Source organism: Rhinoraja longicauda, chromosome 34 (genome assembly GCF_053455715.1).
Source record: "Rhinoraja longicauda isolate Sanriku21f chromosome 34, sRhiLon1.1, whole genome shotgun sequence".
In the NCBI taxonomy this organism is placed as follows: Eukaryota; Metazoa; Chordata; class Chondrichthyes; order Rajiformes; family Arhynchobatidae; genus Rhinoraja; species Rhinoraja longicauda.
The window spans coordinates 19,968,158-19,984,516 of record NC_135986.1 but is presented as its reverse complement, the minus strand read 5'-3'; the positions used below and the strand labels follow the sequence as shown (position 1 = coordinate 19,984,516).

General features: G+C 48.9%; 1 protein-coding gene across 3 annotated transcripts in view; it reads right to left on the bottom strand.

Moving 5' to 3' along the window:
- mta2 (metastasis associated 1 family, member 2) overlaps positions 1-16,104 on the bottom strand; it is a 69,142-nt gene extending 53,038 nt beyond the window's left edge. For 2 of the 3 annotated variants that reach the window (XM_078428245.1, XM_078428247.1), the window contains exon 1: positions 15,622-16,104. In XM_078428245.1, coding sequence (XP_078284371.1) covers positions 15,622-15,649 — 28 coding nt within the window. In that variant the 5' untranslated portion in view covers positions 15,650-16,104. The remainder of the gene's footprint in view (positions 1-15,621) is intronic. The other variant, XM_078428248.1, reaches the window with a different exon arrangement.
- Between the last annotated feature and the right edge of the window lie 255 nt (positions 16,105-16,359).

The window sequence follows — 16,359 nt, the reverse complement described above, 5'->3', positions numbered from 1 at the left end:
CAATAAGATCCCCCCTCATCCTTCTAAATTCCAGTGTATACAAGCCTAATTGCTCCAGCCTTTCAACATACGACAGTCCCGCCATTCCGGGAATTAACCTAGTGAACCTACGCTGCACGCCCTCAATAGCAAGAATATCCTTCCTCAAATTTGGAGACCAAAACTGCATACAGTACTCCAGGTGCGGTCTCACCAGGGCCCGGTACAACTGTAGAAGGACCTCTTTGCTCCTATACTCAACTCCTCTTGTTATGAAGGCCAACATTCCATTGGCTTTCTTCACTGCCTGTTGTACCTGCATGCTTCCTTTCAGTGACTGATGCACTAGGACACCCAGATCTCGTTGAACATCCCCTCTTCCTAACTTGACACCATTCAGATAATAATCTGCCTTTCTATTCTTACTTCCAAAGTGAATAACCTCACACTTATCTACATTAAACTGCATCTGCCATGTATCCGCCCACTCACACAACCTGTCCAAGTCACCCTGCAGCCTTATTGCATCTTCGTCACAATTCACACTACCCCCCAGCTTAGTATCATCTGCAAATTTGCTAATGGTACTTTTAATCCCTTCATCTAAGTCATTAATGTATATCGTAAATAGCTGGGGTCCCAGCACCGAACCTTGCGGTACCCTACTGGTCACTGCCTGCCATTCCGAAAGGGACCCATTTATCCCCACTCTTTGCTTTCTGTCTGTCAACCAATTTTCTATCCATGTCAATACCCTACCCCCAATACCATGTGCTCTAATTTTGCCCACTAATCTCCTATGTGGGACCTTGTCGAAAGCTTTCTGAAAGTCGAGGTACACCACATCCACCGACTCTCCCCTGTCAATTTTCCTAGTTACATCCTCAAAAAATTCCAGTAGATTTGTCAAGCATGATTTCCCCTTCGTAAATCCATGCTGACTCGGAATGATCCTGTTACCGCTATCCAAATGCTCAGCAATTTCGTCTTTTATAATTGACTCCAGCATCTTCCCCACCACTGATGTCAGACTAACTGGTCTATAATTACCCGTTTTCTCTCTCCCTCCTTTCTTAAAAAGTGGGATAACATTTGCTATCCTCCAATCCACAGGAACTGATCCTGAATCTATAGAACATTGAAAAATGATCTCCAATGCTTCCACTATTTCTAGAGCCACCTCCTTAAGTACCCTGGGATGCAGACCATCAGGCCCTGGGGATTTATCAGCCTTCAGTCCCATCAGTCTACCCAAAACCATTTCCTGCCTAATGTGGATTTCCTTCAGTTCCTCCATCACCCTAGGTTCTCCGGTCCCTAGAACATTTGGGAGATTGTGTGTATCTTCCTCAGTGAAGACAGATCCAAAGTAACGGTTTAACTCGTCTGCCATTTCTTTGTTCCCCATAATAAATTCCCCTGCTTCTGTCTTCAAGGGACCCACATTTGCCTTGACTATTTTTTTCCTCTTCACGTACCTAAAAAAACTTTTGCTATCTTCCTTTATATTATTGGCTTGTTTACCCTCGTACCTCATCTTTTCTCCCCGTATTGCCTTTTTAGTTAACTTTTGTTGCTCTTTAAAAGAGTCCCAATCCTCTGTCTTCCCACTCTTCTTTGCTGTTATACTTCCTCTCCTTAATTTTTATGCTGTCCTTGACTTCCCTCGTCAGCCACAGGTGTCTCTTACTCCCCTTAGAGTCTTTCCGCCTCTTTGGGATAAATTGATCCTGCAACCTCTGAATTGATCTTGCTGTTCTACCGTCTTCCCTGCTAGGGCCTCCTTCCAGTCAATTTTGGCCAGCTCCCGCCTCATGCCTCTGTAATCCCCTTTGCTATACTGTAATACTGACACTTCCGATTTTCCGTTCTGCCTTTCCATTTGCAGAGTAAAACTTATCATGTTGTGATCACTGCCTCCTAATACCTCTAGTCCCCTTATCAGATCAGGATCATTACACATTCTCCCCTCTCTCTTTGCTGGCTGCCCAGAACCAGCTGCCTCCAGCTTCAGAGCCTAACAGCGTGAAGTCTGAAGTAGGGTCCTGGCCCAAAACGTCATCTGTCCATACCCTCCACAGATGCTGCTTGACCAGCTCAGTTCATAGAGTCATACAGCACAGAAACAGGCCCTTCAGCCCAACTCGCCCACACTGACCAGGATGCCCCATATATGCTTGTGCCACCTGCCTGCATTTGGCCCGTAACCCTCTAAACATTTCCTATACGTGCACCATGTCCAAGTATCTTTTAAATGTTGTTATTGCACCTGCATCAACTACCTCCTCCGGCAGCTTGTTCCATATTCCCTCTATGTGGAAAAGTTGTCCATCATGTTCCTATTTAATCCTACCCCCCCATCTTAAACCTATGTCCTCTGGTTCTTAATTCCCCTAATTTGTGTAAAAGATTGTGCATTCACCCTATCCATTCCCCTCGTGAGTTTATACATCTCTATAAGATTGCCCCTCATCCTCCAGAGCTCCAAGGAACAAAGTCCTAGCCTACCTAACCTTTCCCCATAGCTCAGGCCGAGTCCTGGCAACATCCTTGTAAATCCTCTCTGCACTTTTTCAATCTTAATGACATCCTCATTAGCAGGGTGATCAAAACTGAACACAATATTCCTAATGCAGCCTCACCGACATGCTGTACAACTATAACTTAAGCGATCCTCTAGCACTTTGGGGTTGTGCAAAATATCAAATAGTCCTGTCAGGAAATAAAACAGCCTTGGACACCATCAGATCTCTCCCAAATCCTGGGGCTATTATTTATCCCTCAGACAACATCACTAAGAATCAGATTATCTGATCATTACCTTATTATAATTTGCAACAACTTCAAAAGACTTAACTGAATGTACTTTGAAACCTTGATGTCATGGTACAACAGATAATCAGTCTTAGCGAATGAACTAAGTCTCAGGGATAAAGATAGCTTCAAGGACACATGCAAAACTGCCCAGCACCTCTCATGATGCCCATGAGTTCTTCCATTTCCAGGGACAGAGAGCTTAGACTAATACATGTGAACGGCCGAGCCTCCAACAGCTGTGATGCTTCTTCAACAATGCTGCCCTCCTAGTACAGGCACTTGACGTTTCAGTATGGATACACTTCCTGAACCATGCCTCCAGCCAGTGATCAGGGGAAGCATTGTCCACTAAATCACAACTAACAAACTTGCATCATAAATTAAGAACAGAATGCTGGATGAATTCAGCAGGTCAAGCAGCATCTGAGGATGCAGAAGATGCAAGCCAACATTTCAGGTTGAGACCCTGCGTCAGGACTGAGGGAGATTGCCGGTACATAGCAGTACAAAGAGCGTGCGATAGAGACCGGTGGGTGGTTAATGGAGTCAGATAGAGATGAGGAAGGGAGTGAATGCGCGAGGAACAAAATAAGAAAACAGGGTGGAGACACAAGGAACTGCAGATGCTGGAATCATGAGCAACACGCAAAGTGCTGGAATAACTGCGTCAGGCTGCATCTGCGAAGGGATTGGATCTGCAATGTTTCGTGTCGGAACTCTACTTCAGACTATAGACAAAAAACCATGGTGGCAGGTGTTTTTTTTGCCTGCACGGATGCTACTCGATTTGCCGAGTTCTTCCAGTATAACATTTTCATTCTAGGTTCCTGCATCTGCACTCTTTGGTGTTACATAATAATAAGACATTGAACGAGTGTCAGAAACAGCACTCCAAGTGACATCATGCCCCATTGTATGCCTTGTGCCCCAGCACTTTGTTTCACCTGGATTCTGAACTGTGCACTTCAGATATGCTGGCTGGCAGGGGAAGTGGCAGTCCAGAGGACCTGTGCAGATGCAAAGGAATTAATGTAAACCAGACAGCTTTCCTGAGCTGCCTCCAGCAAGTCTGCAATGTTTAGTGAGCTGTACGGGGATCACACCCCACCCACCATAGTTTACCAAGTCAGAAAACTACCATGACATGGGGAAAGCATTTTTCAACAGTGACGCAGTATGAGGGCTAGTGACCACTCCTGCATTCAATCTCCCTCTCCTCTCAGGTGCACATCAGGTTTGTTGGGTGGCTATCGCTCACTGTGTACACCTTGCATACATTCCTGTGTACACAAACAAGGACAAGTCAGGTGGAAGCAATGGAAGGCGCGTTTGCATTTCCCTGGTGCCATGACTTCAGTGTTCCTTCCTCACAACGTTCTGATGACTAGCAAACGCCAATGTGATCCTCAGATCACACACCTTTTCAGCACGCTGTTGAGGGGTGAATATTAACTCCAGGACACTGGGAGATCTCCTCCCTTTTTAGAGCAAGAAACAGAAGCAGAAGCCAGTTTGGCTCCGAACATTCTTCGAGTGGTAGAGCTGCACAGCATGGGAACAGGGCTGTCAGCCTACCTTGTCGGCACACTGGGCTTCTCCCATTTGTCTGCATTTGACCCATAGCTCTTGAAATCCTTCATATCCAAGTCTGTCTTTGAAAAGTCGGAATTGCACCTGCTTTTAAACTTTCCTCCAGCAGCTCATTTCAGATACGGACTATCCAGACTGAAAAAGTTATTCCTGAAGTTTCTCTTAAATCTCTCTCCTCTCACCTTAACCCTATGTCCTCTAGTTTTTGATTCCTCTATCGTGGGAAAAAGACTGAGTGTTCACTTTATCCACACCCCTCATGATTTTGTACGCCCCAATAAGGTCACCCCTTAGCATCCAATGCTCCAAAGGAAAACGTTCCAGCTTATCCAAGCCTATCTGTGCTGCCTTACAGCACCAGAGACCCGGGTTTGATCCTGACTACGGGTGCTGTCTGTACAGAGTTTGTACGTTCTCCCCATGACCTGTGTAGGTTTTCTCCAGGATCTCCGGTTTCCAAACTCCAAAGATAGAAACATAGAAAATAGGTGCAGGAGTAGGCCATTCGGCCCTTCGAGCCTGCACCGCCATTCAATATGATCATGGCTGATCATCCAGCTCAGTAGCCTTCTCTCCATACCCCCTGATCCCTTTAGCCACAAGGGCCACATCTAACTCCCTCTTAAATATAGCCAATGAACTGGCCTCAACTACCTTATGTGGCAGAGAATTCCACAGACTCACCACTCTCTGTGTGAAGAAATGTTTTCTCATCTCGGTCCTAAAAGACTTCCCCCTTATCCTTAAACTGTGACCCCTGGTTCTGGACTTCCCCAACATCGGGAACAATCTTCCCGCATCTAGCCTCTCCAACCCCTTAAGAATTTTATATGTTTCAATAAGATCCCCCCTCAGTCTTCTAAATTCCAGCGAGTATAAGCCTAGTCTATCCAGTCTTTCTTCATATGTAAGTCCTGCCATCCCAGGGATCAATCTGGTGAACCTTCTCTGTACTCCCTCTAAGGCTAGAATGTCTTTCCTCAGATTAGGAGACCAAAACTGTACACAATACTCCAGGTGCGGTCTCACCAAGGCCCTGTACAACTGCAGCAGAACCTCCCTGCTCCTATAAGATGTACAGGTTTGTAGGTTAATTGGCTTGGCATAATTGTAATTGTCCCTAATGTGTGTTGGATAGGTGTTAAGTTTGCAGGGATCGCTGGTCGGTGCAGACTCGGTGGGCCGAAGGGCCTGTTTCTGAGCTGTATCTCTAAACTAAACCTCTCCCTGTGTCAAGCCTGCAAGTCCAGGTAAATTCTTTGTGAATCTCTTTTGCACCCTTTCTAACTTAATGACATTCCGTTCCAAGTATTACTCCACCCTCAACATAATGACGTCCTTCTCCACCCTTCAGTAAGATTACAGCTGACCTTCTACCTCAATGCTACACTTCTGAGCCAATACCATCTCTCTCAAGTTGCTTCGCAGTGGCCGTGAGACTTTATTACCACTCGAGAGAGCAAATGGGGGCCTTGGCCTTTCATTTCTCCTGGTCAGCAGTGTTTTCTGAATGATCATTAGCCTTAATTCTGTCCTCGTGTCTACTACGGGGTGTCGGGACGAGTAATAAATCTTCTGGACTTACTGAGAAAACAGCAAGTGGGAAATGGCCTGAGGGAGAATTAATCAAGTAGTTGGCAATAGGTTTTACGTAGTAGGTTTTAAGCAGAATCTTAAAAGTAAAGACGTGGGAAAACAATTGGGACAAGACAAGAAAATGCACTGTGGTTTATGAGATGGACAGCAACACCATCCAATTACTTGGTTAAGCGGTAAGTCTCACAGACGGCATTCTGAACCAACCTTCCCATTAATGGTCAGACTGAACCACCCACTCTTTGTCACTGTGTAGGGAGGAACAGCAGATGCTGGTTTACACCGAAGATAGACACCGAATGCTGGAGTAACTCAGCAGGACAGGCAGCACCTCTGGAGAGAAGGAATGGGTGACGTTTCGGGTCGAGACGCTTCTTCAGTCTGAACCCATTCCTTCTCTCCAGATTCTGCCTGTCCCGCTGAGTTACTCCAGCATTATGTGTCTATCTTCACTCTATTGTCACTGTTCTACCACGTAAACGCAGTGTGCATATCACTGCATGTTCCATTCCCCTTTCTCCCTCAGCCACCCACCTACTCACATTCTAGTCCCTCTCAGCACAATTCATCCAGTTACATAAAAATATTTGTCAATGCCGTATTAGAATTTCTTTTTTTTTTTAAACGATACAAAACCAGCAAGAAATAGTTACTTCCTGCTGGTATCTGACCTTGGTTGTTGATATGGTGCAGCCTAGCTGACAGTCAAAAGAAACTTCCAATGGTAATTAGCTTCTTAGTGGCATGGAGACCCACATAGCTGTACCTGGGCATGGCTGTAAAAGGTACAGGCAAGCTCACAAAGGGTCCGGACCCAAAATGTCACCTACTCATTGAGTCCACAGATGCAGCCAGACTCCAGCAATTTGTTTTACACAAGATTCTGCATCTGAAGTTCCTTGGGTCACAATTAATCCCTCTTACCACTACCTGGATCACAAATTATTTGAAAGCAATGCCGCGATAAATCATCTCGCGCAAATACCCAGCTTGCTGAAAGTTAGACAAAAGAGACAGTATGAAAGGGTTTGTCTGAACCCCCACCCCCCTCTTGTTTTAATGGTTCGCTAAAGCCCTTCAGGGAAGGAAGTGTGGCAGCCCAGAAACAATCCCAGATCAGACAATTAAATTGACACTTAAATGTCCAGGCAAGCAACGCAGTTCGGAGCAATTAAAGATGGGCAATAAACGCCAGTGACACCCAGATCCCAAAATGAATAAATAAAAATTCTCTTGGGCCAAAGGTCGAATTGGAAAGATTAGCTAGGAAAGTACTGGGCCTACTATTGTGTGGGGGAGGTCGGGGCAGGGTGACGGAGAGATCTGGGTAGATTAGGACAAGTTCAGAATTCAATGTTCAATGTGGAAGAATAGGCTCACATTATGTGAGCTTACAACCCATCAGCATGAACATCAAATTCTCCAATTTCAAGCACTCCTATCCCCCTCCTTATCTATGCATATGAAGGAACTGCAGATGCTGGTTTAAACCAAAGATAGGCACAAAAAGCTAGACCAGACCCGACTCAAAACTTCACCCATTCCTTTTCTCCAGAGATGCTGCCTGTCCCACTGAGATACTCCAGCTTTTTGTGTCTATCACCTCCTTATCTACCCTGCTTCCCCCACCACCCCATTTCCACCACCCCTCCCCATCACTCACCCCTCCTATACCAGGTTCCCCGTTTCTCACCCTGCTCCCACATACCCACTATCGTTACTCCCAGGTTCTACATTTCACTCCCTGCCTTCCTTTCTTATCAGATCCCACCATCTGTACCCCTTTGTCTTTGCCACTGATCGCCTTTGTGACCAAGAGGGGAATTACAATCGGATAACAAGCTGCAGGGAAAGTGTGAGGAAGGAGGAGAAAACCTGCAAGTTTACCACTCCTGACCACCCCTCAGAGGTGGGAAAAGCAAGGTGGACAGTTCTGGCACACCCGCAGCAGTTGAGTAGACCACGGCCACACATCATCCAGACCCACACATGAATGACCTGCAATCTACCAGAGGAACAATAGAGAGTCAGGATGTTCAGGAGGGAAAGGGAGTGAAAAAAATAGTGGAAATGTTATTTCATGAGATCTTGTACAGAACAAAGGGAACTCAGAGTGTGTGGGCCTCCCTTCAAGAACAACCGAGAGCCAATGTCTGGCTGGCTCCTAGAGTAACAGCCACCACACTCTTCAGGTAAACAGGTGTCCCGGCACAACCAGATGCACGCCCTGGTCCTGCACTAGCTCCAGGCAACCATTAACCCTTGAAAATAAGGAGGCCCGAACGGCACTGAGAAATAAACAAGGCAACCATTTCACACATAGCAGAACAATCACAGGAAGCCCTCTTTCCATCCCTATCCCGCCCACCCCAATGTGAAACCAACTCTGCCATACAGTTAACTAATTAGATTGGTCACACGACAGCTAATTGCCCAAACACACACCCAGAACATCTGCTCCAGTCACTGCCACAAGTACTACCCCAGTCAAAGTTCTCACAACTTGTTGTGGTTACTGCCATTTACCTCCCAGCCCCAAAATAATTTCCTCCCCTCTAAGGCGGTGACTCATGACTCCACATTCAACACCCATTCTTATCCACAGCCATTTGAAAATCCCAGTAAAGAAGGCTGGAGTTGTAAACTGTGGGTGTTGTTTCAGTCAGGCTTGTCCTAGACTCAGAGCCAACCATCACTCTCCAGTAGGGGGCAATTTAGTTAGGAACCTCAGCAAACCTTTACACAACACTCGACAGGTTAGGCCTCATCTCTGGACAATGGATTTTAGGAAGAAGGTGAAAGGATTGGAGAGGGAGCATAAGATTTTCTGGAATATTCCAAGACAGGAGGGACTTCAAGTAATGTGCTGCTGGGGGCTGCTCTCCACGGAACACAAACTTTGGGGGAGAATATTGTAATGTACCGTGTCATTGTCGTCGGGAACACGCTGTCTGAAAGGGTGGTTGGAAGCTGATTCAACTGGAACTTTCAAAACGGAATTGACTGTATACACAAGCTGTAAACCAAGCAATCTTTTAACACAAGACCATTCTCTGAAGGACCGGTCATGATCATTTGTACACAATTTACAAGGAACCCTCGTATAAACTAGGTTGGATTGGAGTGTGGATGCAGAGGCTTTAAGGGGAGATAAATAAGCTGAATGAATAGAGTCAGAGACATATGGAAATAGGCCCTTTGCTACAACTGGTCCATACCAATCAACATGCCCCATCTTCACTCTTCCCACCTGCCACATTTGGCTCATATCCCTCTAAACCTTCCCTGTCCATGTACCTGTCCAAATGTCTTTAAAAATTAGTTATTGTCCTGCCTCAACTATCTCCTCTAGTAGCTTGTTCCATATGCCCACTACACTGTGTGGAAAAAGTAGCTCCTCAGGTTCTTAAGAAAAGTTTCCCTTCACACCTTAAACCTTGGTCCTTTGGTTTTTGATTTCCCTACCCTAGGTAAAAGGCTCTGTGCAGTCACCGTATCCCCTCATAATCTTGTACAGCTCTGTAAGATCACCCCTCAGCCACCTATACTCCAAGGAATGAGCAAGAACATGGCAGATGCAATATAATGTGTCGTGAGGAAAATAGAGAATGGGGGGAGATGAAAATGTAGTTATCCACTTTAGTGCACAAAACAGAAGCTTTTTTTAAAATGGCAAATGATTGCTTGATGTTACGGTTCAAAGAGCGAGGTGTCCCTGTAGGTACACTAAGCAGTTCAGGCAAATGGTATGTAGGTCTTCATAAGAACTGAATATACGAGGAACAATGACTTTACTGCAATCATACAGGCGAGAATGCACCAATATTGCCCCACCCTCTCGGAATCTTAAAAGTAACTTGGTTTCTCACTTTTCCAGTTCTGACATAGGGTTTTTGATCTGGAAGGCGGCCTGCTGTTTCTCTTTCCCCAGATGCTGCCTGACCTGCTGAATGTTTCCACCATTTTCTGTCATTCCCAGAGCACCATGTACAGTATTGCTCTCCTTATTCACAAAAAAAAGAAATATTCTTGTCATAAACCAGGTGCAGCAAAGTCTCGCTAGAAAAGCTTCAGGGACTAGCGGTAGACTTGCTGCCTTATATTGCCAGAGACCCAGGTTCGATCCTGACTATGGGTGCTGCCTGTACGGAGCTTGTACGTTCTCCCTGTGACAGCGTGGGTTTTCTCCAGGTGCTTGGGTATCCTCCCACACTCCAAAGACGTACAGGTTTGTAGGTTAATTCACTTTGGTAACATTTGTGATTTGTTCCTAACGTGTGGGATAGTGTTAGTGAATGGGGGTGATCACTGGTTGGCGTGGACTCGGTGGGCTGAAGGGCCTATTTCCACGCTGTATCTCTCAAGTCTAAAAATCTCATAGAAAATTATAAAATTCTTGAGAAGGGATGCAGTCACTTTTCTTAAATACCCATACGTCTTCCCCAGGAACCCCCATAAAACAGAGGCACATCTTCAGCAAACTGTTGTAGGGCAGTGCGTTAAGAAGCTTATACTGCGCAGCTTTACTCTGCAGAGGGGGTTTCCCATTAGATGTCTGCACATAAGTCAGGCTGAATTCCCTCATGATGCCAGCACTGAAGGAATGTTGTACGTTTGAAGGGACAGCACCGAGAGAGTGCCGTACAGATCTTTCACTGAAGGCTGCATCTGCCCTAGTGGCTGGATTTTAAAAGATCTTCAGCCCTATTGGAAGAACAAGAAGTTTGCTCTCCCAAGTGAATGGGCCTAATATTTATTCATCACCAATATCACCTCAATATATACATAGCGAGCTTCCACAGTGAGAAAGGCAATCAAGTGTTTTGGTGGTCGACAATACAACTGTGACTAATTTTTTTAAACTTTCTAGAAGTTTAAATATCTTGAAATCATGGGAGGCACTAGCCTGTCACTGGCAGAGACCTGACCTGTCCACAAGATTAGACGAGGTTTCCATGATGGCAAAAAGCAGATTTACTATTTAAAATGCACATAAAGTACCTAAGGAAATGGGCAGACAACATTTTGGGATTCTTCTTCAGATATGGTGCTTAAAGAAATGCCCAGGACCCAAAACATGGTCTGTCCCTTTCCATCCACAGATGCTGCCTGACCTGTTGAGTTCCCCCAGCATTCTGCTTTTAGCTCAAGGTCCCAGCATTTGCAGTTTGTTGGGTCAACATAAAGCACTTCAGCCTACTACTTAGTGTGTAAGTGGAACATACTATCAAAGCCCAGCAGATCCTTGAGTTTTCTGTGGGATTCTGTGGGATTGACCAGACGCAGGCATTCCACAATCTGCTCCGGAATGATCAGACTGTAGCATGGTAGCTTCTGGTAATTCTGTCTTGCTTCTGGAAGGATGGGATTAATATCAAAGATAATAGAGCAGAGCAAGATAGACCACTCCGTTGAAATCACCTATACTGAAGTGTAGTACGCAAAGGAGCCATTTTAGTAGGCAAAACCCGCCGTCCGTTATGCCTCTCGCAGTGTAATCAGTGTTGTGGGGGAACAGTATGTGTGATGATACCATAAAAATGCAGAATATATCTCATCTATCAATTCACAGATTTTTGTTCTTTTTCTTTTTAAATGTTTCTGCAAGTTTCTGCCTACTAAAATGGCGCCATGACATACTATGGTTTTTAGGGACGAGTGGTCTATCTTGCTCTGCTCTATTATCGTTGATTAATATGATGCAGGAGCCAGAAATCTTGGGTGGATGGTTTCCCTGTTCTGATGTCAGAAGAGGTGACCTTTGAGCCACAGCCGTCCCTCTTCTCACTGATGAGCAGTCCAGAACACATGCCGTCCAGCATCTCTGGACGTCTTGGCCCGGTACATCACCCATTCCTTCTCTTAGAGATGCTGTCTGACCCGCTGAGTTACTCCAGCATTTTGTGTCTATCTTCGGTGTAAACCAGCATCTGTAGTTCCTTCCTACACATTTCTTTTTTAGTTTAATTAGTTTATTGTCACGTGTACCAAGGTACAGTGAAAAACGTTTTTGTTGTGTGCTATCCAACTAGTGGAAAGACTATACATGATTATAATCAAGCCATCCACGGTGTACATTTCTGGTCCTTTAATTTAGTTAAAGTGCTCGATAAGAATTGCAGAGTTAATGAGTACAAGGAGACATCTGTACAACTGAAAACCCTTAAAAGGAGCACAGCATAAAACAAAAAAGGTGCACACAAAAAGCTGGAGTAACTCAGCGGGACAGGCAGCATCTCTGGAGAGAAAGAATGGGTGATGTTTGAGACCCTTCTTCAGAATGGGTGACCCGAAACGTCACCCATTCCTTCTCTCCAGAGATGCTGCCTGTCACGCTGACTTACCCCAGCAATTTGTGTCTAACTTCGATTTAAACCAGCATTTGCATTCCTACACATAAAACAAAAAAGATTTGACAAGAAATGTTTTAAATGCCAAGCGTCCCTGCTTTCAAGGGTTGAAGCTGGACAGCCACGCTGAAGCCACGTGGCTTTACAGATCTATTTGATCTCCTGAGGGGAATTTTTAAGTGCTTTGCGTTTTGCTGTTTTTGACCCATCTGCCAGGAAACAAGGCAATGATGTGTGAAGACTCAGGCCTCAACTCCCCCCACCCCTCCCCACCCACGCTACTATCAGAACACGTGAGAAATTTGAAGTAATAGTCAAAGAGAGAGAATCACAGCATTTCTTGACCAACAACGATTAACGAATCAGAACTCTGCCGGAGATGATTCATGACAGCCAAAATCATCACGTTAAGGGAGATCTATTACATCAATCACGTGGCTGACAAACTGCAACGACACATGCCAGTGACCTGCAGATCCCCATCACTGATCAACATTCCTCCACTTCCTGGTTTACCTCATGGGCAAGCAAGCCATTAGTTCAGTCCTCTGTGATCCTGGGGTATGGAGGATGAGAGTGCTCTCATTGGTCATAAGTGATAGGAGTAAAATTATGCCATTCGGCCCATCAAGTCTACTACGCCATTTAATCATGACCTCTGATCGACCTCTGCCTTCTCCCCATAACCCCTGACACCCATATGCCTTGCCTCTATGCCTCGCACATTTCACAAACGTAGGCAGGGTCACACCTAGCCTGCAAAAGCCAAATCCAGGGCTTTTTACTCGGATGGTAAAATCCACTGGCCCTTCCAAGCAGGAAGGATTCCACTGTGGGAGAAAGAGCCTCCCCATCAATCGGACACTTCTTAAATGGCTCATGACTTCCCCTCTTTTGCCATGACTCCTCATCCCCCAAGTAGCAAAATAATGTTCCAAAGGCTTTTTGAGATAACAGTCTCCTGCTGTCAGCAATTCTCCCATTGCACCAGCCACATTACTAGATGTTCACTCATTATACCCTCAAACATTCGTCCCAATTTCCAACCTTGCCAAAGACAGAGCTGGACAGGTACGCAGATTGCCCAGACCACCATTATTACCCATGCACTCCCCTGCCAACCACCATGCAAGCAAGACACTTCAAACCCGCTGTGCTCGAACTCCAAAGAGCCCTTCCAGGATGCCAGCAATGTCTCAGTCAGGAGACAAAACACAAAGCCACCATCCTCGTAAGGCAACACCCCCCCCCCCCATCACAACCACCCCAACCCCCCCCCAAAGAGCCAAACACTCCCTTCCACCCGAGGCAGCCCAACTAGCCTTTTCACCATCCTCCCCCCCAACCACTGAATGACTCCACCTCCCCCTGGCATGAAACAAGTCCAGACCTCGGCCTATTCCCCCGGCCCCCCAAATGGCTGGGCTCCACCCATCCACAGATACTCCCACCCCAAATGAAATCCCAAATCATCTGCTAACCTCTGCCTGAGCCCCTCCTCATCCACACTCTTCCCTCCCCATCTCAGCACAAAGCTTCATTTGCACCCCCATGCCAGAGGCCCCACCCAGATTCTTCCGCCTTCACCCCCGAAACCACCCACACCTCCCCCACCCCCAGAGCACAGACTTCCTCCAGGTCGAGTCCCACTGACACCACACTGCCACCCCTGTCTGACCCCCAAGCGGACTTTACGCACATTTGCTGCCAGCCACCCTCTTCTCCACCCTCTGACGCTCTGTCTGACACCCCCACCTGCCCCTCAACACCCCCAAAGGGAACCCCCCTAATCCCTCCCCGGATCAAAGACCCCTCTCCCTTTTAATCCCATGAACCAGCACTCCTCTTGCCCCCCCCCTCTCCCGGTGCCAAACTCCCCTCTCCCCTTCCTGGGATTCAACCCCCTCCTCCCCCCATCACACATCAAACCCCCTCTCCCCCTTCCAGAACTGAACCCCCCCTCCACTATTGAACCCCCTTCCCCCCTCAGGACCAAGCCCCATTTACCCCCTCCTGGTACTGAACCCCCTCTACCTCTATTCCAGGACTAAACCCCCTCGCCCCTTCCTTCCCCCCCCCTCCCCTTGCCAGGACTGGAAACTCTAACCTTTCCCCATCCGGACCAAGAATCCACCCCGATCAACCCTTACAGAGCCACCCCTACCCTGGCTGACCCCTCTCCTCCCGGGACAAATCCTCTCTCCCTTTCCTCCCCCCCCCCCACGACTTCCAGGTCCAAATCTCCGCCTCCCTAGGACTGAACCCCCTCTCCTTCCCCCTCCTGAGATCGGACTCCTTCACCCACCCCCTTTCCTCCCCTTCCCCCCAGGACCAAACTTCTTCCTCCTCTTCTCAGGACCAAATTATATCCATCTCCCTCCCTTCCAAATCTCCCTCAAGGTTCAAACCTCCTCTGCTCCCTTCCCCCTACCTTCCTGGGACCAAACCCACTTCATGTCCAAACCCACTCTCCTACCCCCTCCCCCTGGACCGAACAACCTCCTTGAGTCTAAACCCCCTCCTCTCCCTTGGATCCAAACCCTTCCCCCCCCCCCCCTCCCCTCAAGTTCGAACATGCCCTTGTGCCGGTGCCAAACTCCCCTCTCCCCTTCCTGGGACTGACCCCCCCCCCCCATCACAGAACAAGCCCCCTCTCCCCCCTTCCGGAACTGAACTCCTCCCTCCTGTGATTGAACCCCCTTTCCCCCCTCAGGACCAAACCCCACTTAGCCCCTCCTGGCACTGAACCCCCTCCGCCTCCATCCCAGGAGCAGAACCCCCTCCCCTCGCCCCCTTCCTCCCCCCACTCCCAGGACCAGACCCCCTCTTCCTCTATCTTTCACTCCCAGGGCAGAACTCCTCTACAACCCCCTCCATCCCCTCTCTCCCACCCCCCATCCCCTCCCCCCCACCCCTCTCCCATCCCCCTTCTCAACCCCATCCCCACTCCCCTACCCTTCCATCCCCACTCCCTCTCTCCCACCCCTCCATCCCCTCTCCTCTCCTCACCCCTCTTCCCCCCTCCTCGTACTGACCCCCCCCCCCATCCCGGGACGGAGCCCACTCCCTTCCCCCCTCCCCTGGGACCAAACCTCATTTACCCCCTTCCCGGGGCCGAATCCCCTCCCCTCGGGTTCCCTTCACTCTCCCCCCTCCCAGTCCCTTCTCCCTCCTCAGGGCAGCCCCCCCCTCCTCCATTACCCCCCCCCCTCCTTCCTCCACTCCCCCCATTCCCGGGACAGATCCCCCCCCCCGGACTGAGCCACCCCCCCTACCCCGCTTGACTCACCTCCGACCCGGTACATGTTGGCCGCCATGGCTCGGGCTCGGGGCCCGCCCGCCGGGTCAGCGCTCCCTGTGGTCCCGGCGCCGCTGCCCCGCTGCTGGGCTCCCTCCGCCAGGCGGGGCCTGGGCCTGAGGCCCCCACCTCCCTCTCACCTCCTCTCACACTCTCTCTCTCTCTGACCCTCCTCCTGACCCTCCACCCCGGGGCCCGGCCGCCGCCGCCCTGGCTCCGCCCGCCCGCCGTTCGCTGACCCGGGAGCGGGGTTGTTGTTGGGGGGGAGGAGGGGGGGAAGAGAGTGAGTGAGAGAGAGAGAGAGAGCGCGCGCTCCGGCGGGCGGGGGCGCGCGTGGCGGCGGCGGGAGCGCGCTGACCCCGGAGCGGGGTTGTTGGGGGAGAGAGAGAGAGAGCGCGCTCCGGCGGACGGGAACGCGCGGGCACGGGAGCGCGCACACCCCCCTCTCTCTCCTTGAGGGAGGGCGTCCTGGGGGAGATGGGGTTCGGTCCTTGGAGAGGGGGAGATGGGGTTCAGTCCTGGGGGGGGGGGTGAGATGGGGTTCGGTCCTGAGGTTGGGGAGGGGGAGATGGGGTTCAGTCCTGGGGGGGGGGGGTGAGATGGGGTTCGGTCCTGAGGTTGGGGAGATGGGGTTCAGTCCTGGCGGGGGTGGGGGAGATGGAGTTCGGTCCTGAGGTTGGGGAGATAGGGTTCAGAGAGTCCTGGGGGGGGGGGGGGGATGGGGTTCGG